Here is a 24,075-nt window from a genome sequence, read left to right on the forward strand (position 1 = left end):
GTGTATAGGTGTTGGTGTGGCAGAGCCTGTCCTGGTGTGTGTGTTCGGGTGTCAGTGTGGCAGAGCCTGTCCTGGTGTGTGTGTGTTTGGATGTGGCAGAGCCTGTCCTGGTGTGTGCGTTTGGGTGTCGGTGTGGCAGAGCCTGTCCTAGTGTGTGTGTTTGGGTGTCAGAGCCTGTCCTGGTGTGTGTGTGTGTGTGTGTGTGTTTGGATGTGGCAGAGCCTGTCCTGGTGTGTGTGTTTGGGTGTCAGTGTGGCAGAGCCTGTCCTGGTGTGTGTGTGTTGGTGTGACAGAGCCTGTGTTGGTGTGTGTGTTTGGCCATCTGTTTCCTGGCACTTAACTTACAATAGGAATTATTTCATTTATACTTATCCAGAGATAAAATGCCCTCCTGAAGTTGTAGTGACTTCAGGGGCCAAAATGTTCAAGGCCTTGAAATCATTTAGTGGAAAAGTTATTTATTGTGTTATAATATTTATTTCAAGGATTAGTCGCACTAAATTGTGGCTTCAGGCTTCCCATGTTGAATAATCAAGTATTATGTTAGTCCATTAGCTGTCAGGCATCACCTAGAGTCCCACAGACCGCAAGGCGTGGCTGCCCCTTTAAGAGGCCTGGCTGGACTTCACTGAAACTCACTATGTCATCACCTAGTTCTGTTATGGACTGAACTCCGCCTCTCTCACCTGGCCTCATCATCAGGCTTTAAAAGATCAGCCTCACGTCCAGCCTGGTTTCAGGTTGTTGTTTTTGCTTCTGGACAGGGCCGGACTGGCCCACCGGGATACCGGGAAATTTCCCGGTGGGCCGACAGGTCCGTGGGCTGGGACCAGGGGCGGGCTGGGACCTGAGCGGCCGCTGGGTGCTGATGCGGCCGGCCGGCCGGCGCTACTATAATACTTTTTTCTTACTTTAATATGGCAAGCTGGTCCGGCTTGCCATATTAAATTTTAAAAATGTATTACAGTATCGCCGGCCGGCCGGCCGCAACGGCACCCAGCACCCGTGTGCGATGGCCGCTTAGTGATGGGAGCAGCGTGAGCGGTGAAAGCTCCACCCCCTCGCACTGACCTTTCACCCCTCACGCTGCTCCCATCACTATGCAGCCATCAGATTGCTGGGAATGTAATCTGAACGGCCAATGCGTGCTGATGCCGCCGGCCGGCTCTGCTTTAATACTTTTTTTTTTACTTTATATGGCGAGCCGATCCTGCTTACCATATAAATAAAAAAAAAGTGTTAAAGTAGCTCCGGCCGGGGGCATCAGCACGCACCGGCCGTTTAGACTACATTCCCAGCAGTCTGATGGCTGCATAATGATGGGAGCAGCGTGAGGGGTGGAAGCTCCGCCCCTCGCACTTAGACTGCTGCAGCACCGGATGTCAGGTCAGTGACATCCTGTCAGGAGAGAGAAGAGAACAGTGTGCGGCTAGCAGAGGACGGAAGTCAAGAGAAGTAGAAGGTGAGTAAAGTAATGTATTTTTTTGTACAAAATGTATAATATTTTTTTGAATGAAATCGGCATGTGTGTGTATGTGTGTCCCCCTATATGCCACTCTGCCTCCAGAAATTCCTTTTACCCCCCTATATGCCACTCTGTCCCATGACATGCCTTTTAACCCCCTATATGCCAGAGTGGCATATATGGGTATAAGGCATTTCTGGATGCAGAGTGACATATAGGGGATTAAAAGGCATATGATGGGACAGAGTGGCATATAGGGGAACATAAGGCTTTTTTGGAGGCAGAGTGCCCCATGATATGCCTTTTAACCCCATTTATGCCACTCGGCCTCCAGAAATGCCTTATACCCATATATGCCACTCTGTCCCATGATATGCCTTCTAACCCCCTATATGCCACTCTGCCATATAGGGGGTTAAAAGGCATATCATGGGACAGAGTGGCATATAGGGGTATAAGGCATTTCTGGATGCAGAGTGACATATAGGAGGTCAAAAGGCATATCTGGAGGTATAGTGGCAAAAAGGGGTTAAAGGCATATCACGGGGCAGAGGGGCATATAGGAGGGTTGAGGCATATCAGGGAGGCAGAGTGGCATATGGGGGTTAAAAGGCATATCATGGGACAGAGTGGCATATAGGGGGACATAAGGCTTTTCTGGAGGCAGAGTGCCCCATGATATGCCTTTTAACCCCCTTTATGCCACTCTGCCTCCAGAAATGCCTTATACCCCCTATATGCCACTCTGTCCCATGATATGCCTTTTAACCCCCTATATGGCAGAGTGGCATATAGGAGGTTAGAAGGCATATCATGAGTCAGAGTGGCAGATAGGGGTATAAGGCATTTCTGGATGCAGAGTGACATAGAGGAGGTCAAAAGGCATTTCTGGAGGCAGAGTGGCATATAGGGGATTAAAAGGCATATTATGGGGCAGAGTGGCATATAGGAGGGTATAAAGCATATCGGGGAGGCAGAGTGGCATATAGGAGGGCATAAGGCTTTTCTGGAGGCAGAGTGCCCCATGATATGCCTTTTAACCCCATTTATGCCACTCTGCCTCCAGGAATGCCTTATACCCCCTATATGCCGCTCTGTCCCATGATATGCCTTTTGACCCCTATATGGCAGAGTGGCATACAGGGGGTTAAAAGGCATATCATGGGACAGAGTGGCATATAGGGGGTATAAGGCATTTCTGGAGGCAGAGTGGCATATAGGGGGTTAGAAGGCATATCAGGGGGGCAGAGTGGCAAGCCTTGGGGGCAGATGTGCATAACTCGGGGGTAGGTTGGCAAATAAAAGGAAAAAAAAAACCCATGTCTCAATCATAGCTTATATTAAATATGAAAAAAATAGTCTACATGAATTAATAAAGAAACAAAAGTTTCTTACCAGAATATCGTGAAGAATAATGTCATCACTGTTTTGTTCCACTGAACTCTTTCATCTAAAATGTTCGCAGTAGTAAATGTTTTGATCCCATTATGTGTAATGTATTTAATTTATTAGGGCCTTTTAACACTTTTGCTTTCTGGCATTTTAATACAAATAATGAGATAAAAAGAATGGCGAATAGTGTGAGTCGGGTATGTATAAGGGGTGCGTGTGGTTAAAGAGCGCGACCGTGAGATAAACTATATGGGGCTGGTCTCCAAATTTTTCCAGGGCTGCTTTTCAGTCCCAGTCCGGCCCTGCTTCTGGATGTGCTGGGATTATATGCCTGATTGCCTGGACTTTGACCTCTGCTTTGATACACCGTTTGTGAACCCTGTCTGCTGGCCTTGACCTCTGCTTATGTTTGACTCTGCTTCTGGATATCCCCTGTCTGTACTGCGTACCTGTTTTGCCCCCGTGCACTCTGAGCAGTGTTATTTTGCAAGGGTCTGCACCGTCTCCCGCAACTGGGCTCCAGCTCCTGGTAAGTCCTGATATATATCCTAATATATATATTAGTTTTTTAAGTGGTATGATTTAATGGTGGAAATTAATAATGCCCCCCCGCTATATATTGTTTCTAGAATCGCCACTGGATAAGAACCATTTGGCCCCTTCTAGTATGCCCAACCTCTGAACACTTTCCTTAGTCCCTGGCTTTATCTTATATCTAGCTTAGCCTTATGCTTATCCCATGCTTGCTTAAATGCCTTCACTGTATTAACATTTACTACTTCTGCTGGAAGGCTATTCCATATACTTTTGTGTATTTGAATGTTAGGTAGATGTTGCTCACAAACACAGACAAGCAGCGGAACATAACTTATTTTCTTTACTCCATTAACCACATGCAACACATTAAGATATATATACAAGAGACCTAACACAACAGAACAAGTACACATTTCCATTATGCTGCCATCTACTGGCAAAACATAGTACCCCAATACATAACACTCCTCCCCCCTAGACCTCAAAGTCTTTCAGATAATTGGGAGGGTGAATATTTCTCCTTGGCCGCCCCAAGGTTGGAGCAGGTTCGCCTTGACCGTCAGCTTGGCCGTCGTCCTGTGCTCTGTCTTGTGGACTACAAGGAACTGGCTCTGCAACAACAACTCCTGGAGAACTGACACCTGTATCATATAGTGGTTCACCAACATCTGGCATGACAGGAGACCCAGTACAACTGGGACCCGCAGCAGGCACAATCTCGTTACTTCGATCCCGGATACGTGTTGTGAGGTATGTCTTACCAGGAGGAATCCGAAATGCAGGACTGGAACACACTTGCTCAGAAACAGAACACACACAATGGGCCTGGTGAGGTTAACAGGGCACTTGGCAGTGAACTGTAAGCACGAGTGGTCAGAGAGAAGCCATTTAGCAGACCAGGGTCGGGACGTCAGAGATACACAGGAACCGTTTAGATAGCCAGGGTCAGGAAGCCAGAGGTACACGTAGTCGGTATGGATAGCCAGGGTCAGGATGCCAGAGGTACACAACGTTGCAGGGAGAGCCAGAGTCAGGAAGCCAGAGATAACACGAGAGCCGTTAAGCAGACCAGGGTCGGATACCGGGATAACGAGAGAAGTAAATATACACACTGGAGGAGCTCACTGAGCACTGGACACACTGAGAGAGAGGTTTAAATAGCCCGGGGGGCGTTCCCCGACGTCTGGGACGTGATCGCGTCCTGCGTCGCCATAGCGACGCAGCGGAATCCAGTCGGTGGTCAGCCTCATAAATATGCATGAAGCGGCCGCGCGCGCGAGCGGCTGCTTCATACTCCAGCGAACGGTGCCGGCGTTTCAGCCGGGAGGGAGAAGAGGACGTCCGGGAGCCACTTAAGGTAGGTGCCTTACACGTGTCTTCGTAATATTCTACCATCAGTAGTCTGTACTTTGTATGACAAAGGTCCTGTGGCCACAAGTACTTGTGCAGGTATCCATCTAGGCCCAGAAGCATAGTTCCTCACATAAACAGTACTGTCAGGTAGAAACACTCTCACAGTAGAAACATTAGTAGAATTGCAATTCTTGCTTCTCTTGCAGCTCAGACGTCAAATCAGGATGTAAACGGTCCAGACAAGTTTTTTAGACGGCGGTCCATGAGGAGCTCTGCTGGACTCCTACCGGTGCTTGAGCATGGTGTCACATGTTGTTGTAGAAGGAAATTTGCAAGCCTACGATTCCAGTCTCCCTCAATAATTCTCTAGAGTGAGTCTTTTGTGGTCTGAACCATACACTCAGCTTGACCATTTGAGGATACATGAAATGGTGCAATTGTGACATGTCGAATAAGATTACTTTCCATAAAGATTTTGAATTCTGATGAGGGAAATTGTGTGCCATTATCAGACACAATTGTATCCGGCAACCCATGTGTAGCAAACAGACTCCTTAGAATCTTTATGACAGTGACCGAGTTAGCAGATGTAACTGGAACAACTTCTAACCATTTCGAAGAGGAGTCAACAACAAAAAAAAAACATTTGTCCATGAAAAGGGCCAGCAAAATCTATATGTAAACGGGACCAAGGTGACCTAGTCACTTCCCATGGGTGTACCGGGGCTTTAGGGGGAGCATGACGTGTGGATTGACATGGTGCACAGTTCTTTACCCAATTCTCAATAACTTCATCCATTTTAGGCCACCAAACATAACTTCTGGCTAAAGCTTTCATGCGAACAATTCCAGGATGTCCCTCATGGAGGGCATGTAAAACTTTATCTTGTCCTGTATTTGGAATTACCACTCTGTTCCCCCATAAAAGACAACCTTTATAGGCCGAAAGTTCATGTTGGCGCACAACAAATGGCTTGAACTTGTCTTCAACTTCTGCTTTTGGCCACCCCCTCCAAACCCAGTTGAGCACACGGGAGAGCAATGGATCCTTGGCCGACATACGAGCAATATCATTTGCATGTAAAGGAGGTTTTGAAACAGATTCCAACATGAGAACCTCGGACATAGGAGGAACAAGGAAATCAGGAGAAGGCAAAGGTAACCGGCTTAACCCAACACCATGTGTGATATCCTTAGCAGGACGATACTTGAACTCACAATCATAAGCATTCAACATAAGGGACCACCTAAGCATGCGCGGGAAAATAATTTGAGGAGTGGGAGTATTGCTGGTGAACAGACCCAGTAAAGGTTTATGATCTGTTACAATAGTAAACCTCCGCCCATACAAATAGTCATGAAACTTTTTTACCCTGGACACAATAGCTAACGCCTCCTTGTCAATTTGGGCATAATTCCTCTCTGTTGTAGATAAGGTCCGTGAATAAAATGCAATAGGAGCCTCAACACCATTTCTCAAAGTGTGACTCAAAACAGCTCCAATGCCGTAAGGAGACGCATCGCAGGTAAGGTTGAGTGGTTTCTCTAAATCATAGTGTACAAGGACACTGTCAGAAGACAACAGCTTCTTTTGCAGCATTGAACGCTTTAGTATGAACGTCAGTCCACCTCCATGGAGCGTCTTTATCCAGTAGACGATGCAGAGGTTCAGCAACAGTGGCTTTGTCAGGCAGGAAAGAATGGTAAAAATTAAGCAACCCTAGGAATGCTTGCAGTTCTTGTTTGTTGGTTGGAATTGGAGCTCTATGGATAGCTTCAACCTTAGAATCAGTTGCATGAATGCCATGTGCGTCAATTCTGTAACCAAGGAAATCCACACTGCTTACACCAAAAACACACTTTTCTTTTTTAAGTTTTAGACCAGCGTCAAGGAAACGTTTCAAAACAAGTTGTAGCTGTGCAGCCAATGATTGTAGACAATCTGCTCCAATAAGAACGTCATCAAAATAAGGAATTACACCCAGAAGTCCAGATAAGAGGTCCTCCATTAATTTCTGAAATATGCCAGGAGCAATGGAAACTCCAAACTGCAAACGTTTTGCTCGGAAAGCTCCTTTGTGTGTTATGACTGTTTGTGCATCAGCAGCCTCATCATCCACAGGAAACTGCTGGTAGGCTTGAGCCATTTCTAATTTGGCAAATACCTTCCCTTTTGCCAAAGTAGTAAGAATTTGATTAACAGCTGGAATTTGATAGGATGCTCTTGCAATGCTTTGTTGATTGTACATTTGTAATCTGCACAGATTCTGACATCACCATTTGGTTTCATCACTGGAACTATGGGTGTACACCACTTAGGATGTGTCACAGGTTCAAGAATACCTTGTTCTACAAGACGTGTAATCTCAGCATCTATTTTGGGTCTGAGAGCTAATGGAACTTTGTGAGGCTTCATACGAACTGGAGGTACTGTAGGATCTAATACAAAAGAAACAGGAGGACCTTTATACATGCCACGACCTTCCTCGAAAACTGCACTAAAGTCATCAACCACATTCTGTAGTGTATTTGTGGATACATTATGAACTCCAGTTAATGTGATTCCTAGGGGTTCAAACCACTCTCTACCCAGCAAGCTTGCTCTTTGTCCCTTAGTAATTATTAAACGTAAGTGTCCTCTGAATTTACCGTATTTTACTGGTATAAAGCAAGCACCCTTGACATCCACAACTTGCCTGTTGTAATCTACCAGATGAATATCACAAGGTACTATTGAAGGGCCATTATGAGGCCATAACAAGGCAAATGTCTCTTCTGAAATCAAAGAATATGCGTACCCGGAATCTACTTCCATTTTGCAAGGAACATCTTGGAGCACAATCTCAGTGTAAATCTTAAACCCTGATGGCGAATTTTCCACTGTATTTACATAGTCATTTGAGTAAACACCTGTAGTCATTTCACTACCCCAAACAGCATGTGGAATATTAACAGAGTGCGCTGCGGTTGGCATTGTACTTGCATTTTTTTCTTGCATTATATTGGTTTTGTGTTCCACTGGCTTTACTTTGGCAAACTCTCTGTATATGACCTGTACGTTTACATTTGTGGCAAGCTGCATTTCGGAAATTACATGTTTTACATCTGTGTTTTCCGCCGCAACTATAAGAAGTCCCTTTTAAATGGAGCAGTGACATTAGTGTGTGGTGAAAAATCCTTTGATTTAACATCCATTTTCCTCACTAGATCTACTCCAGGTGGGTTATCTTTGCTGGAGGATTGTATCTCTTTGGAGTGTAAATATGCAGCCTCATATGCAAGTGCTTCTTCTTGTGCAGTAATAAAAGTTAAGTTTTGTCTTGCAAGAAATTCCATTTCTCCTGGACTCTAGGAGAAATGTACAGTAACTTGTGTAGGTGTACTTTATAGACCCCCTGAACAAGTAGAATATTTAAATATTCTACTTGTTCAGGTGGTCTATAAATCACACCTACAGAAGTTACTGTACGTTTACTAAATTATAATGCAGGGACGTCCAAGTTTTTTTTTGTGCAGTGGGCCACTTCATCAGAAAATGTATGTGTGCGTGGGCTGCACTCATTTTTCACTGAGAGAAAATATGGCCTTTTAGTTTTATAATGCATATTAATTTGGTGATAGTTAAAAAAGCAATGGACAAACAGTTTTTTGATCAACCTTTATATGCCATTCTGTCAATACTAAATTACTTAATCTGTCAATACTAAATTACTTAAACAATAAAACAAAGTCAGTTCACAAACCATTTAAACTAGCCAAATAAAACTGCACAAGGCTGGAGCACACGGTGGGTACAAGATGGATTTGAGATGGCTGCACATTGAGTTTATCAGGGCCGTATTAAGAGCATCATGGGCCTGGTGCTGAGGATTTTGGTGGCCGTTTCGTGGAAATAAATAAAATAGACAGAATCTTAACTCCTCGGCATCCAGTGATAAAGATTACATCTGTCCTCGGCAGATAATACAAGATCGAATCTAATGTGATTGGATTGGGAGCAATGTTCCCTCTAATTTTTATTAGGTGGTGTGCGCAGAAAACTTCTCTTGTACAAAATTAACTACATAAACTTTGTATGTCATGTCAAATTGTTCAATTTGTTGTTCCATCATTATGGCCAAAGTATATGGATAGTTGATGTTTTTAGTTATCATTGATAAGCAAATACATGAACTATGCATATGTAGTTTTTTTTCAATTTGTTGTTCCATTAAGTCACACATGAATGGGTATTTCTTAATTTTATGTAATGTAAAGTGAAAATAAACTAAAATCAGACCATTTATTGAACATGGTTTTTTTTTTTTTATATTAAACATAGTTGACAAAAGATATACTTAGGGTTGAAGATGTTGTGGACTACATCTCCATAATGTCATAATGCTGACAAAGCATCAAGGGAAATGTAGCTCACACCCCTGCCTACCCCTGGTCTACACTGTATTGGCAGAATTGCAATTGCAAGTGAATCCCTAAATTATGTGAAACATATGTCTTCTAACATGTTTAATCTATGCAGCCAGTCGTGGGATTCCTAATAAACCAGTTCTCTTTGTAGATAAAGCCAATCTTTGTATTGTAACTTGGAATCAAAATATTTGTATAGGAAGTCAAACTACATCAGAAAATCTTCAATATCTCAGCTCCCTTTGTGCATTTATGCCCCCACGCCCTTGTGTATTTTTAGGTAATGCCCCTAGCCAGCCCCCCTTCCTTGTGCATTGACGCCCCCCATCCCCTTTTGTACTGGTTAATGTAATGCCCCCCCATACACATGTATATTGTAAACAGATACTGTAACGTTCCACCCTTTGCAGCCTGGAATTCTCTTCACTCTGTGCTGCTCATTTTCCATTACCAACCACTAGTGGCCGCCCTTGCCACTCTGAAGCACTCAGACCTGATTATCATATCCGGCTGCACCTTATTACCTGACCAAGCCTGCCTTTATAAAGCTGCCCAGCCCTTCTGTCTGAGCCTTGACATTTTGTTCCTGATTTGTTCCAGAGTTGCGGCAGCGCCCTGTAAGTGGACTCCAAAGCTGAGTGCCCTGCAAGAGGGCTTACCTGTTGTGTGCGTGCCATCCGGAGGGCTTCCAGCTAAGTGACTTACCATCTGTATGTGTTGTTCTTAACATCATCTGCAATACAGATCTTATCTGCATATTCTGTCTGTGGTTTATTTCCTGCGCCTGTCTGTAACAACCCCAAGCCATCATGCATCGTGGGGTACAGACGGAGCCCCTTGTATCCCCTGCCCCTGGGCTCCTACCAGACCTGTTCACCCCGGTTTGTGACAGATACCCACCCACCCCTTTTTGTTGGTTGATGCCAGAGGAGGCCCCTGCAGGCGACCAATAGAGTCATTCGCAAGGCCCTTTAACACCTGACAGCGAACCTACAGATTTCCCGTTAACCCCTGCAATGTTTCGTAGATAAGGTAGGCTAGGTGGGGGAGGGACCAGGGAGATTAGTAAACCAAGACGAAGATTCTTTGTGTTGTGTGTCTTTGTATACGTTTTGCCCCTGCCACGTTTGTATGTTCGGGATTCGGGCTGAACAAAGAAAACGCACCCTTCGTGTTCGTTTTCATGTTTGCCCGAATATGAATGCACAAGTCTAGCAAATACCGAAAACAGGAAGTTAAGATGGCTGCTCTCATAATATACACATATTGTTGTTTCTCTTATATATATACCGTATTTGCTCGATTATAAGACAAGGTTTTTTCCAGAGCAAATGCGCTGAAAAATCCCCCTCGTCTTATAATCAAGGTTGTCCTCTAATCAGACCTCATTCTGCTGGGGCCAGGCTGCTTACCGGGCTTTGGTCGCGAGCAGCGTCCAGGAGAACAGGAAGCTAGCACAGTCCTCACATAACTCTGCCTCCCCCTCCTTCCTCTGGGGGCGGGGCCAGAGAAGTTGCTCGCACAGCCGGACCCCTGCAGAAGTCTGCGAGTAGGAGATCTGCAGTTCAGGTAAGGGGGTGGGGGAGGGTTTTTGCACAAGTATGGAATGAATGAGTATTTAAATGTTTGTGAATGAGTGTGTGTGTGTGATAGCATGGATGTGTAAGGGGGGTGGGGGTGGTAGCATGGCATAGGGAGGCTGTAATCACACTACTATCATCCACAGGTTTCAGCATGTACTGGCTGCCTTGGCTTGATAGGAGTGTGATTGCTGTTAGCAGTTAGCAGAGTGGCATATAGGGGTATAAGGCATTTCATGGGGCAGAGGGGCATATAGAGGGTTAAAAGGCACATCATGGGGCAGAGTGGCAAATAGGGGGGTATAAGGCATTTCTGGGGGCAGAGTGGCAAGCCTGGGGGCAGATGTGCATAACTGGGGGGGCAGGTTGGCAAATAAAAGGAAATAAAATATATATATTTTTCTCAATCATAGCTTTTATTAAATATGAAAATTAGTTTACATGAATTAATATTTACTAGTAAAACTTTTTTCCTATAGGGTAGTCTTATATTCAGGCTTTATGTTTTTTTCCTAAATTAATATTTTGATTTTGGGGGGTCGTCTTATAAAATGTATATATATATATAATCTTACTTTAATCTGTAAAACACCATAACATAGATTTAGAATTCTCAGAAAGTGACAGATCTGCTTTTATTGCTCCCAATTATTCCTAGGTATGTACATACAAGGCTTACAATGCCTTCTCAATAAAGTGTATGACTCAAACCAAACAATATAAACTGGTACCTCCTGGTATGTATACAAATGGTTACATGAAAACTGATCACAACTTGGTGATGCAAAGAGACAATTAAGGATGTTACTTTTCCTATCTCCAACATTTAACAATTTCATCATGTATTAAATTTATCTAATTATGGGGTTTCATTGAAATAATGTGAACATTAATTAATGAATGTCATCCTGAAGAAATTCATGAACCGCAACCTTAATCCTCCAGTTGGTTGAGCTGCAGTTCTAACACAAGCTACTAATAACAAGTAACTGGTGCCCACAACTTGGATTTCTTACCATTTTATTGAAGAAATAAAATGTGAGTAAAAATATACAATGTTATCAGAAGACTGTGACAATCAATGAATCAGAGAAAGACAAACACATTAACATACAAACTGCCACACACATCTGCACATTCATCTGCACATCATTCATGTACACACACACACACACAACAGCGTCAGTCTTCTTATCCCATCAGTGAATATACATCATTTTCAGGCCATGATAATGATTGGAACGCTAGATTTCTGATCGTCTTCAGGGATTTAAGTCCCTATTCACTCTAAGTTCATTAAAACATAATTTATTTTGTGAAGACTTGTCCGTGTTGAGAGCTTTGCTTCACCAGGGGGCTCATTAAAAATATTTGTGTAACTTTATTGGCGGTGCCTCATCCTTTGTACTTTATGAATAGATAGGGTGGTCTGAATTTATTAGAGAGTATCAGTTCTAGATGTTTGGAGGTCAAAGCCTGGTAGATTCATCACTCGAGTCGTCGGGGGTCTGTGCATAATCCCCCTCACCACTCTCTGACCTACAGCCTCTAGCTATGGAGGAAGGAGTGCTGTGGGAGGAGGAGGGAGGCCCTGAACCACCCCAGCCTCCCTCTTCTTGCAAGTACCGCCGTACTTCCTGGGGTAGTTGGCGAAACTCAGCTTGGCATTCTTTCTCCAACTGGGCCAAAAGCTAGGAAAAATAAATGGAAGATTTGCAAATTGACAGAAAATCACAAACAAGCTATGAATGAAATGCTATGTGCCATAGAGGACGTGGAAAGAGGACGTGAGAAGTGCAAGTGGTAAATAAGGTGAGATTTGAAGCTAACCTTTGGTTCCTCATCCTTTATCTTTTGTAGAGTATCCTGATGAGCAGTTAGTAACTTCTCCAGACGTCTTTTCTGGGCTTCCTCTAACTGGAGAGAAGATACACACACACACTGATTAGTCAACTCATACCTATTTACTTGGTTTCATTGTGTGTACATGTGGCAAATTAGGAAAATATGTTACAGATTTTAGAAATATACCAGTTATAATAAGGCATGATCATCACCCTGACTGATCCTCAATCCTCATGCAATGTGAGGAAAAAAATCAACTAACAAGATCTTATCAGGTTCCCAGTGATCTCATCATATTTTTTTCTTGGATGAATGCTGGAGGTGGCAATCAGGAGCAGAAGACTCCATGCATTTTTGGTTATGCAGTAGAAAAGGAAACCATACCAGCAAGGTCGCCATCAGAAATGTTGGGACTTATTATAAACTTAGGACCAACACCCACTGTGTGTGCCTCACACAATCCAGCCTCATCCTTAAAGGGACACTTCAGCCTCGGATCAGCTTTAATGCAGATAATAGCCTATAGGTCCCTTTAAATTTACATGGTGTCCCTTTCGCAAATGCATGGTGGATTTCTCAAAGAAGAAGCATTAGTAGCAGTAGTTGTATAATTTTTGTTTTGAACAATGCACATGAAAGTACTTACAAAGTACTTTCACATGCGTTTTTTGTTAGGGGGCTCCTGGGGAGAACGGAGTATGCCTTTAATAAATCAGTTGAGTAAAAGACTCTTACATACACTCTAGCAATATATCTAACATTAATAAAATGTACTGATGTTTTTCCCTACACATCTAGGAGGACGATTAGAACTTGCAGTCAAGTTCAAATTAGAACTTCATTAGTAATTTTATGTAATTTAATGTAAGAAGATATTTGATTTTATTATGTTCATAAAATATATTATATATTGGAATCTCTCTTCTACTCTTTGTATCGGTCCCTCTGTGAAATTTGTATTCAACAATACAGCTTTTTAAAGTAACACTCATTAGATTGAAAGCGATTCATCTAAACAGTTGGAACTCCAGAGTATGTGTCATCTGTATATTTTCTTGAATAATTAACCAATAGCATAATCATGTCCACTGTGGTACAGTATATTAGCATTCCATAGGCATAAATAGAAGTAGATTTTGCGAAACACAAAAGCCTCCTATTCCGGTTTCACATTTGCCCTATGTAGTGTTTGCTGCTAGAGTAGAGATATAAGGTTTCAGCAGTCCTCTGGGAGTGGGCTTTTGTTGGGGAGCACCCAAATATACCATTCTTTTAGCAGCCAGCATGCTATTGTCTTGGTGGCTCCATTTCTGGGGGCAATAATAATCAATATGAGACTGTGTAGACTCCCTGAGATTTAGCTCTTGCTGGGCTTGTATGGTGTATTGTGAGAGATAGGGAACAGCCGCAGTTTCACATACTTATCCAGTAGCAAAGCTTAATGGGAACCAAAAGGTCTGTAGTGGAGATCCATTGGTCGTTGTTGCTGGTACTTTCTCAGGTCCTCTAGGTACTGTCTTCTTCAAGCCTTATTGGAAATATCAACATTTGGGTGGCCTGTTTTCCTGCTCCAGATCACTTTTACAAGTGTGTTTCAACATAGTGCTATAGCCCCTTTGTGGACACATTTCCCACTCAGTAAAGCAGACAACTGTACTCAATGCAGCAAGCAATGGATAATTTACTGGGTTTATCCAGTACAGATCAGGGGGAAACATCAAGACTACAGAGATAAACATTTAAAATTGGTAACAAACTAACCAGTAGATGGCAAGTATTTGTATATAACAATGAATAAGCAGCAGGGGAATGCCTCAAGGCAATGAAAAGGTGACCAATGTTAAATATGTGTGTGATGATGACCTATCCTCACCATTATATGCTATGGAGAAGGGCAATTACAGGAGAGACTGCCTTCTCTGCGATTCTATAGGGATTTGCACAGTTTAACATTTATTGTATGTAGTCGCTTGATGGTGATCCCAGGACACTTCTTCCCCAGCTGTGTACCAGCACTTACTCCCATGATGTCTCTCTATCCAGGCTCCTATCTGTGGTGGAAAGAATGCTGTTAGAATTTTTGAATCACCCATTCTTTGGTCTTAAAGAGATGTGTTCTCATTATGACATCCTGTGGGGCATCTCCTTCTCGCCCCTAGATCACAGTAGAGGATAGGTCGGGTCCAGGTCTCTTTCATCACTGTCTTCCCCTTGGCCACTATTTTATAGGGTATCATTTGTAGGCCTACATGTGGGGTCAATGATTTTGGACTTGAGTGACTAGAGCCATAAAGTTGTTGTGTAGTTATCCACAATACCATCAATCTTATTTTCATTTGATGTGTTCTTTCTTGCAAGCATCTTATTCCTTGTTGAAGGTTTGAGTGAATCACTCCACTGCACGTCTCTGGGTTTTTACATGTGCTTGATGGGTTGTTTGGACTCCCCTTCTATGCCATCTTTTGAACCTCAGCTACATCAGGGTCTTCGAGGTCATTAGAGTCATATTTTTTTTTTTGCAACAAAGAAGATTTTAGTTTTTGGCTGTTTTTGGGCATTGGGATGCCATAATCATAATGGGTATAGCCAGATTTACCCCTTAGCATTAATTCTAAATAAATAACCCACTCACAAAGAGTTCAGTTTTCAAACAACCATAGCTGAGTTTGTTTAGGGACCCTTTAACGAAATGTTCCTGTTGATTTTACCAATTTTATTAGCTTTACGCAATACGCGTATCTACACAATACGCGTATACAAATTCCGGTGCTGGCACTCGGCGGATGTGCCGGCACCGGAAGTTGTATACGTGTATTGCGTAGATGTCCCCCGGCGGCCCCGCAAGACACCCGGAAATCTGCTCTGGTAAGTCTTGGGGGCAGAGGTAAAACGCATCGTGCGGACGGTCACCGGCTGCGGCGATGCGGGTAAACAACCTCCGCTGCCGGAGGCTGTTTCCCCGCAGCCGGTGACTGTCCGCACAATGCGCTTAGACAACCTCCCGTGCCGACACCCCCCCCCCGTGGAAAGTGCCGGCAGGGGAGGCTGTCTGAGCGTATAGGAGAGTAGGATACAGGGGGATCCTACTGCCTGCCCGGCGCCCGGGACTGCATGTCGCGGGCGTTAGACCCCGAATATATGCCGCACCCCCACTTTAAAGACTTAAAGTGGGGGCGGAAAGTGCGGCCTATATTTGAGCCAATACGGTATATATATATCTGAAGGCTGATTTTTTGGCCTGTATTTTTGGGAGGGGCTTAGTAGCACTTATATACCAGACAGGGGCCTCCCTTGGCTCTGACGACAGTGCTGTGTATCAGGAAATGATGTCACGGAACTTCAGGAAGGAACATTGCGGTTTTCGGCTAGTATTGGCTGTGCGGCATGTGTTTCAGGAGCCAAACGACTCCTGCAATCTTCGTTTCTCTGTTTCTTTTACTATCCGCGCCTAATTCAAACATTGTGTTACAGGTAGCAGTTCACTGGAGCGATGCTGGGTACTTTTCTTGATTTGGATTGTTTATAAGTACGCACGGCCACACAGGTGCACTTATTATACTCAAATGTTAATAAGCCTGTTTAACCCTTTTACTACCGACACCTAGTCCTGCACTACACATCATTCAGCACGCTCTCTTTCTTTCATGCTTTTATACGGTTCAGCTCGTGTTACTCTGTCTGCACTTTTACGGAGGTTCATTTCCTTATCCAAGCGTATTTATAGTCGCTCGCTATATCGTTCTTGGAGTTACTCATTGTATGTTACAGCTGGTGTTGTTGGAGTACTTTCAAATTATACTCGACTCCCATTAATTCATGTACACACCATTTGTGGATAACGATCAGCATACTAGCTACATTCACTAGTTTACTCTATTGGTCTACTACCGCTTCTGCTGGGAAACTGTTCCATGTATCCACTGGCCTGCTCCAGATGATTTCTGTTGCTAGTGTCAGGTGAGGGTTGCCGGTTAACCACTTTTCATTAACCCTTTGTTCACTTTTAGTGCGTGTTATTTAGGCTGGTCGTTCCGGTCCCGGGTCAGTGTACGCTGCACGTTCAAGCAGCATCGTCTATTTGGCTGTCCGGTCGGCGGTGTGCCAGTTTCCTTAGGTGAAGGGGAAGCTGGGCACCGCACAGAAACAATCTGCCTGGAGCCTACGTCATGGCTCCCGCGCGGCAGTACGGTTAGGGCGCAGGAGTCAGTGAGACTCCGTCTCGGGTTGTCTCACAGGTTTCCCATGTCTTGCATGGGCCACCGTGCTTTACGGGGGGTTGTAGTTGTGTTGTTTTGCCCTCTTTAGGCACGTCACGAGAGCTCCAGGTCAGCAGGTTCCCTTTCAAGTCGACGGTTAGGAACTGGGGCTAAGGTCATTCCGGTCCCAGGTAAGTATACGCTGCACACTCGAGCAGCATCGTCTATTTTGCTGTCCGGTCAGCTGTGTGCCAGTTTCCTTAGGTGAAGGGGAACCTGGGCACCGCACCGGAACGATCTGTCTGGAGCCCACGTCATGGCTCCCGCGCAGCATTACGGTTAGGGCGCAGGAGTTAGCGAGACTCCGTCTCGGTTTGCCATGCAAGCTTCCCATGTCTTACACGGGCCGCCGTGCTTAACGGAGGGGTGGGGTAGGTAATGCACTGGCCACATCACTGTTTTCACTTCACGCAAACAGATTTCTCAGCCTGTCATTACAGCCAATGCTTCACGTTTGCACCAATTGTTTCAGAGCTCATCCCAAAACAGTGTGTCCATTAAAATAAGATGTCTCTCGCATTTGAGAACTTGGTCATGTAAGTGTTGTTTGTAATAAACTGTTATGTATCATTTTATGTGGTTTTGGCCTCTTTAGGCATTCCTCCTACGCAGCGGTTATGGCACAATTCAACCCGTTTAGTTAGGCAGGTAGATGGTAGTATGTCATGTAGCTATACACGTCACAGGTAAGCCCTGACCACAAATAAAATATATATATATATATATATATATATATATACGCACACACGCATGCTTATTACCAGCTCCCACACTTTGACTTTTGTATTCCAATATTATGAAAGACTCACCCTACGTATGAAGTTCACAGACTCATTAATATGGCGTCGATTGATTTCTGTCAGTTCTCTGTTAAGAAAATAAAAGCATGGTAGGTAGTGTTTAAAGAGAAGCAAGGAAATGAAAACAACAGCGATGCTCAAAAAGCAATACATAAAAGAGAGGCACTAGAAATGCAGGCACAATTTAACTCACACATCCTTTTTGTGTCTGTCCCGAGATTTGGCTTCAGTTATACTATTATGTCGTTTTCTGTCAAGTATCTTCTGCAATTCCTTCTTCTCCCTTTAAACAGATATGTTGGATTAAAGCTGCAGCCCCATGTGGCCTTTTTCACCAATCCTGCCCACATTCCAACAAACATTTTCAGGGAAAACCACTCCCTCTACAGCTAACAATCCTGCTAGCTCTTCATTCTCACCCTGAGATTGGGCAACAATGTTCAGCTACAGCCACTAATGCCACTTACTTTTCATTGATCTCTTTCAACTTCTTGAGCTGAGAAGAATGACAGGCACGAGCAACCTCTTGGAGTTTCTGAACAGACTAGGCATAAATGAGAAACACATTATACCAGCTACAGCTTTATGAAATCTAATATAAAGGGTGCATCACCCGCTTTTATTTTTTTTAAACAAAAAAAAAAAAAAGGTTAAATACCTTTCCCTAAACTACTGAACGGTGATAAAATGCTTCCTATTAAAGACTAATAAGAAGAAATGTAAAGCACAGTTTCTCAACATAGTGCCAAAGCATGAGCTGTTTAGATCAAAGCCGGACACCTGTCAAACCCATCAAGAAGCATTCAGGTTTTGTAATAGTTTTCGGGATTAAAGATCAGAACGCTTTCTTGGGCCTTCAAAGCAATGATAGCACAATGGTGTCTTTTTAATTACATAAACAACCGAAGCCCTGTACACTCCTACATTTGCCTACACCTATAAACATATAGTCTAGACTTTTTTGCATTTATAGATATAGTTGTTTCAACCCCATCATATTCAAAGGTTAATATATTATATATATACATATACACACATTACATAAGTTATGGTGGGTAAAAGGTGATGGAAACCTTCCATTTAAATTTAAGGGGTAGTAGATTAGTATTAGTACAGCGGTCCATGAGTGGTGATCTGGCTATTGTACCTCTTCCCGAGTTTTGTGTAAAGGCTGTCTTGTACAGCGGGCAATTACTTTGAAGGGATCGATGTATAAAGTGGATTTAGAGGCAAAGGTGATAATTGTTAACCTTATTTGCATGTGCCTACCCAGAATCCCTTGTGGTTGTGGCAGCACCATGAGATTTCTGAGGGAAAAACAAGCCTTCTGGCTTGTCTGGTGTCTGTAGATGAGTGTTTAATAACACTTCTACTACCCTATATATATATCTATATCTATATCTAATATATATATATATATATATACACACACACACACACACATACAATGATCAGCCATAACATTATGACCACTGTCAGTGGGTGGGATATATAGGCAGCAAGTGAACAGTTCATCCTCAAAGTTGATGAAATGTTAGAAGCAGGAAAAACTGGCAAAGTGTAAGGACCTGAGTGATTTTGACAAGGGATGAAATGCGATGACTGGGTCAGAGCATTTCCAAAACAGCAGCTCTTGCAGTGGTCAGTATCAAAGTGGTCCAAGGAAGGAAAAGCGATGAACCGAAGACAGGGTCATGGGCAGCCAAAGCTCATTGATGCCAAAGGCTGGCTCGTGTGGTCAAATCCAACAGATGAGCTACTGAAGCTCAAGTTGCTGAAAAAGTTAATGCTGGTTCTGATAGCAAGGTGTCAGAACACACAGTGCATCACAATTTACTGGATATGGGGCTGCTTAGCTGCAGACAAGTTAGGGTGCCCATGCTGACCCCTGTCGCCTGCCAAAAGCACCTATAATGGGCAAGTGAACATAAGAACTGGACCACGGAGCAATGGAAGACATTGGCCTGGTCTGTTGAATCACATTTTCTTCTATATCATGTGGATGGCCAGGAGGGTATGCATCATTTACTTGTAGAATACACGGCACCATCATGCATCCATGGAGGCCCCACCTCGCAACTCACAGGACTTAAGGGATCTGCTGCTAATGTATTGGTGCCAGATACCACAGCACACCTTCAGAAGTCTAGTGGAGTCCATGTCTTGACCGGTCAGGGCTGTTTTGGCGGCAAAAGGGGACCTACACAATATTAGGCAGGTGGTCATAATATTATGGCTGATCTATATATATACCGTATTTGCTTCTGCATCCTACTCTCCAATACGCTGAGACAGCCTCCCCTGCCAGCACTTCCCACGGGGGGAGTGCAGGCAAGGGAGATAGTTAAAGCACATCATCCAGACGTGCCGGCAGCAGAGGTTGCTTACGCTCGCATCGCCACAGCCGGTGAACGTCTGCACGATGCGCTTTAACAATCTCCCTTGCCGGCACTTCCCACGGCAGATGTGCAGGCACCGTAAGTTGTCTACGTGTTCCGTGCAGATATACCCCGCTGGCCCCGCTAGACACCCGGGAGTCTGTATTGATAAGTCTATGGTGGGGGCATATCTAGGGGGCAGAACATTTTTCTTTTAAAAAGCACCTAACTTTTAGGGTGCGGCCAATAATCGTGTGCGGCCTATAATCGAGCCAATATGGTATATATATATATACACATACATACTGTATTTGCTCGATTATAAGACAACCCTGATTATAAGATGACCCCCCAAAATCTGATTACCGTATTTGCTCGATTATAAGACGACCATGATTATAAGACAACCCCCCCAAATCTGAATATTAATTTTGAAAAAAAGAAAAAGCCTGAATATAAGACGACCCTATAGGAAAAAAGTTTTACCAGTAAATGTTAATTGTGAGAAAAATATTTTGGTTTTATTTCCTTCTATTTGCCACTCTGGCATATTATGGGGCAGAGTGGCATATAGGGAGGTATAAGGCATTTCAGGAGGCAGAGTGGCGTATAGAGGGTTAAAAGGCATTTCTGGAGGCAGAGTGGCATTAAGGGGGGTTAAAAGGCATTTCACAGAGCACTCTGTCTCCAGAAATGCCTTATGCCCCCCCATTTAACACTCCCTCCCCCACCCCCTCCAAACTTACCGGAGCTTCTGACTCCCCAGTGCTTAGTCCGGGCAGCGTGTAGAGCTCTACGCGATTCGCGTAGACAACTTCCGCTGTCAGAGATCACGGGGAACTCTGATCTCTGACAGCCGGGGCGCAGACAACCCCCGCTGCTAAACGCACCTCCTCCCGGCTGCAGCGGAAGTTGTCTACGCAAATCGCATAGAGCTCTACCAAGCATGTGGACTAAGCACAGGGGACTCAGAAGTAAAGGTAAGTGTGTGTGTGGGGGGGGGGGACAGGAGGATCCAGGTCCCCTGCATCGCTGCGGGGGATCTGGATCTTAGTCTCATAGTCAGACCTAGTTGAGGTCTGATTATAAGACGACCCTGCATTTGCTCTGGAAAAAAACTCGTCTTATAATCGAGCAAATACGATATATAGTGTCTTCCTTACCTGCTGTTGGTGAGCATATTTAATTTTGCATTCTTGCTCATGTTGACTTTCCCTCATCTCTAAGAGGTGCATCTGCTGCTCTGCCTGCAGTTCCACCAACTTTTTCTGGTGCTCCTCATCTTGCTCCAAATTCAAACTGTGGTGAGACAAAAAGACCCAATGTCACAACTCACAACATTTTATTCAAACAGGCCTGTGTGTTACATTGTATTTTACATGAACTATGAAATACCTGCTTTTTTTCAGGTGAGGTATTTAATTCCTTTTTAGGCACCCTAGATGTTTTGCCTCAAGAAGAAACACCACTGTCATACTTACTGTCGCCCCCCCTTGAGGCTGCGTGTTAGGCTTTTCCTCTTGCGAATGTTCTGCAGCTGTGAGAGTCTGGAGCTCTGTTCCTTGCACAGAGAAGAGATCTTGCGCTGGTGCTTGCGGAGTAGATGACGCAATTCCCGGTACTGACGGCACAGCAATTTAACAAAGCTCTTTTGCAACTTCAGTTCCTCCAGGGAAGGTGCTTGAACATCTGGGGAATAGGGAAAGATGTGTCAATACACCTCTTGCATTCAATATAACATAGAAACAAAGCATTTGACAGCAGATAAACATTCGGCCCAACTACTATGCCCACTTTTTTATGTAAATTCAAGTTTATTGTCTTAGATTCCGGAGAGCGTTATGCCTATAACTTCCTTCACTATATTATCCTCTACTACATATGGTAGAAGGCTGTTCCATTGATCTACTACCTTCTCTGTAAAGTAAAACAGCCCTCTAGTGTTAGACTATTGTTCTAACATTTCTCATCTGAAATAATTTCCCTTTACTTTGTTAAATCTCTTCAAGTATGTAAATCACACCTCCAATCTCCCTTCTTTCCTCAAGATATACATATTGAGCCCCCCTAATCCTTTACTGTTTTTTAATCCTACAAAGCATTTACCATTTTAGTAGCTCTTCTCTGGACTCTCTGCAATAGGGGAGATTTCCTTCTGGTGATAAGGTCTTTAGAACTGTACATAACACAGTTTGAGTATCTCTTATCCGAAGTATTTCGCATAAAGGATAATTTTGGACAACAAATCGGTCTTCTTACCTGCGTCTGCTCCTTTTCTCAGGCTTCTCCCCGCAAAGAAAGAATGTTTCCTGCCCTGTTGTTCAGGCTTCTTATGAGCACTTTGGTTGGGAAAAGGGAGCGAAAGTGCCCTGGGGAAGCCAGAACAAAGGACTGGAAGCACTCTGTGATTGCAGGGAGAAGCCTGAGCAACAGAGCACAAAGCAGAAAAGGATCTACTGACTACAGGAGAGGTCAGACGCATCTTTCCTGTCCCTCCCAGCAGTAGCGTACCTAGCGGGGGGCGCTCATCAGGGGGGTGCCAACTTGCCGGCACCCGGCACTCCTCCAGAGACGGACAGTAATGTCCGCCGCTGGAGGAGCAGGCTCGCAAGGGAGCGGTATCGGAGGTCTTTAGCAGACCTCCGGCTCTCTTGAGTGATTTTTAAGCCGGTTCAAGGATCTCCCTCCGCTCCCTTGCGATCCGCGCGGCAACAGCTGCTGTGCGCCCGGGTTTGTTGTCAGATCCCGGCGCACTACACTGTAGCCGCGCCCACCGCTGTCTGTACCCTCTGAACCGGAAGAAGACAGAAGAACTGAAGAAGAGAAGCGAAGAGGAGGAAAAGGAGCTGTAAGGAGAAAAGAGGAAAGCATTCAGTGAGAGTGACAGTGGATTGGTATATGTGTGGATTGGTAAATGTGTGGGAGTGATGGGTGTTATGCTGTACCATTTCCAATGTCGTTTTCATGATATAATTATGCTCTAAAAGTACATCATAACTCCCATCACTATACTGTTACATACAGTGGCAGAGCTGGGAGACAGAGGCCTTGCACCCCCACCACAGGACTCCTGAAAGGTAAGTGAACTTCAAAGAGGGAGAGGGTAGATAGGGAGACGGGTGATAGGGGGTAGATAGGGCAGAAGGGGGTGAGAAGGGGTAGATAGGGCAATCATACTCCTATCATGCCAAGTCTGCGAGTACATCCTGGAATCTGGGTGTCACACACTGGGTAAGCAGGTTAGCGAGGGGCCTCGGTGCAGGGATAGCGTTGTCTGTTTGTACACTGCAATTCATGGTGCAAGGTAGACAGGCACACAGCAGACAGAAGTGCGGACTGGAACTGGCAAGGCTGATGCTGAAATAGAAGCCCATCGGCAGGGCACACCACTGGAAGCTCACCGGCAGAGCACAGGACTGGACATGCTGCTGGAAGCCCTCAGGCTGGGCACACGACAGGAAGCCCACTCGAAGGGCACACGACAAGAAGCCCACTCGAAGGGCTGAAGGCAAGAGCAATACAGAATCAGGTACAAAAGGAAGCCAGGAATAATTCAGGAACAGGACCAGGGCAAACCGGTCCTATTACTACAATGCCAAGGCCCAGTTTGCAGGAAGCTACAGCCCTTTATACTGCAGGGCAGCAGGTAACGAGGCCAGGTGACAACAAAAGGAGGAGAGCAGAAACATAGGCAGAGCGACCACTAGAGGCTGAACTAGGAACAGTCCAAAAACCTGAATGCACAATACAGGAGCCAGGAAACCAGGGCAGAATGTCACAGTACCCCCTCTTTATGGAGCGAACTCAGGACGCGACAAAACTTGAAACGAAAAGCGACCACACTAAAAGGAGCTGCTGAAAACAGCACGCTCCAGTCCCTAATGCAGAAAAACAGACAGACAGGGCATGAACAGGTAACTAGTCAGAATTAGTACACAACATATTTACATAAATCTGTAGGTCTTTAAGTTTCACTACAGTCCTATCAGAGGCATAGGTACAATCTGGTGGCAAAACGTGGCGCGACTCCTCTGTATGGGCTGTCATAATCTTCTCTTGGCG

At 44.4% G+C, this 24,075-nt stretch overlaps 1 protein-coding gene across 1 annotated transcript in view; it reads right to left on the minus strand.

The window, feature by feature from the left end:
• Positions 1-11,737: 11,737 nt before the first annotated feature.
• PLCB3 (phospholipase C beta 3) overlaps positions 11,738-24,075 on the minus strand; it is a 117,328-nt gene continuing 104,990 nt past the window's right edge. The window contains exons 27-33 of the mRNA XM_053449026.1: positions 21,495-21,702; positions 21,177-21,312; positions 18,103-18,179; positions 17,829-17,918; positions 17,645-17,702; positions 12,565-12,651; positions 11,738-12,425 (exon numbers count right to left, since the gene is read on the minus strand). Of these exons, the coding sequence (XP_053305001.1) occupies positions 12,204-12,425; positions 12,565-12,651; positions 17,645-17,702; positions 17,829-17,918; positions 18,103-18,179; positions 21,177-21,312; positions 21,495-21,702 (878 nt within the window). The 3' untranslated portion in view covers positions 11,738-12,203. The remainder of the gene's footprint in view (positions 12,426-12,564; positions 12,652-17,644; positions 17,703-17,828; positions 17,919-18,102; positions 18,180-21,176; positions 21,313-21,494; positions 21,703-24,075) is intronic.

Source organism: Spea bombifrons, chromosome 10 (assembly GCF_027358695.1).
Source record: "Spea bombifrons isolate aSpeBom1 chromosome 10, aSpeBom1.2.pri, whole genome shotgun sequence".
Classification (NCBI taxonomy): domain Eukaryota; kingdom Metazoa; phylum Chordata; class Amphibia; order Anura; family Pelobatidae; genus Spea; species Spea bombifrons.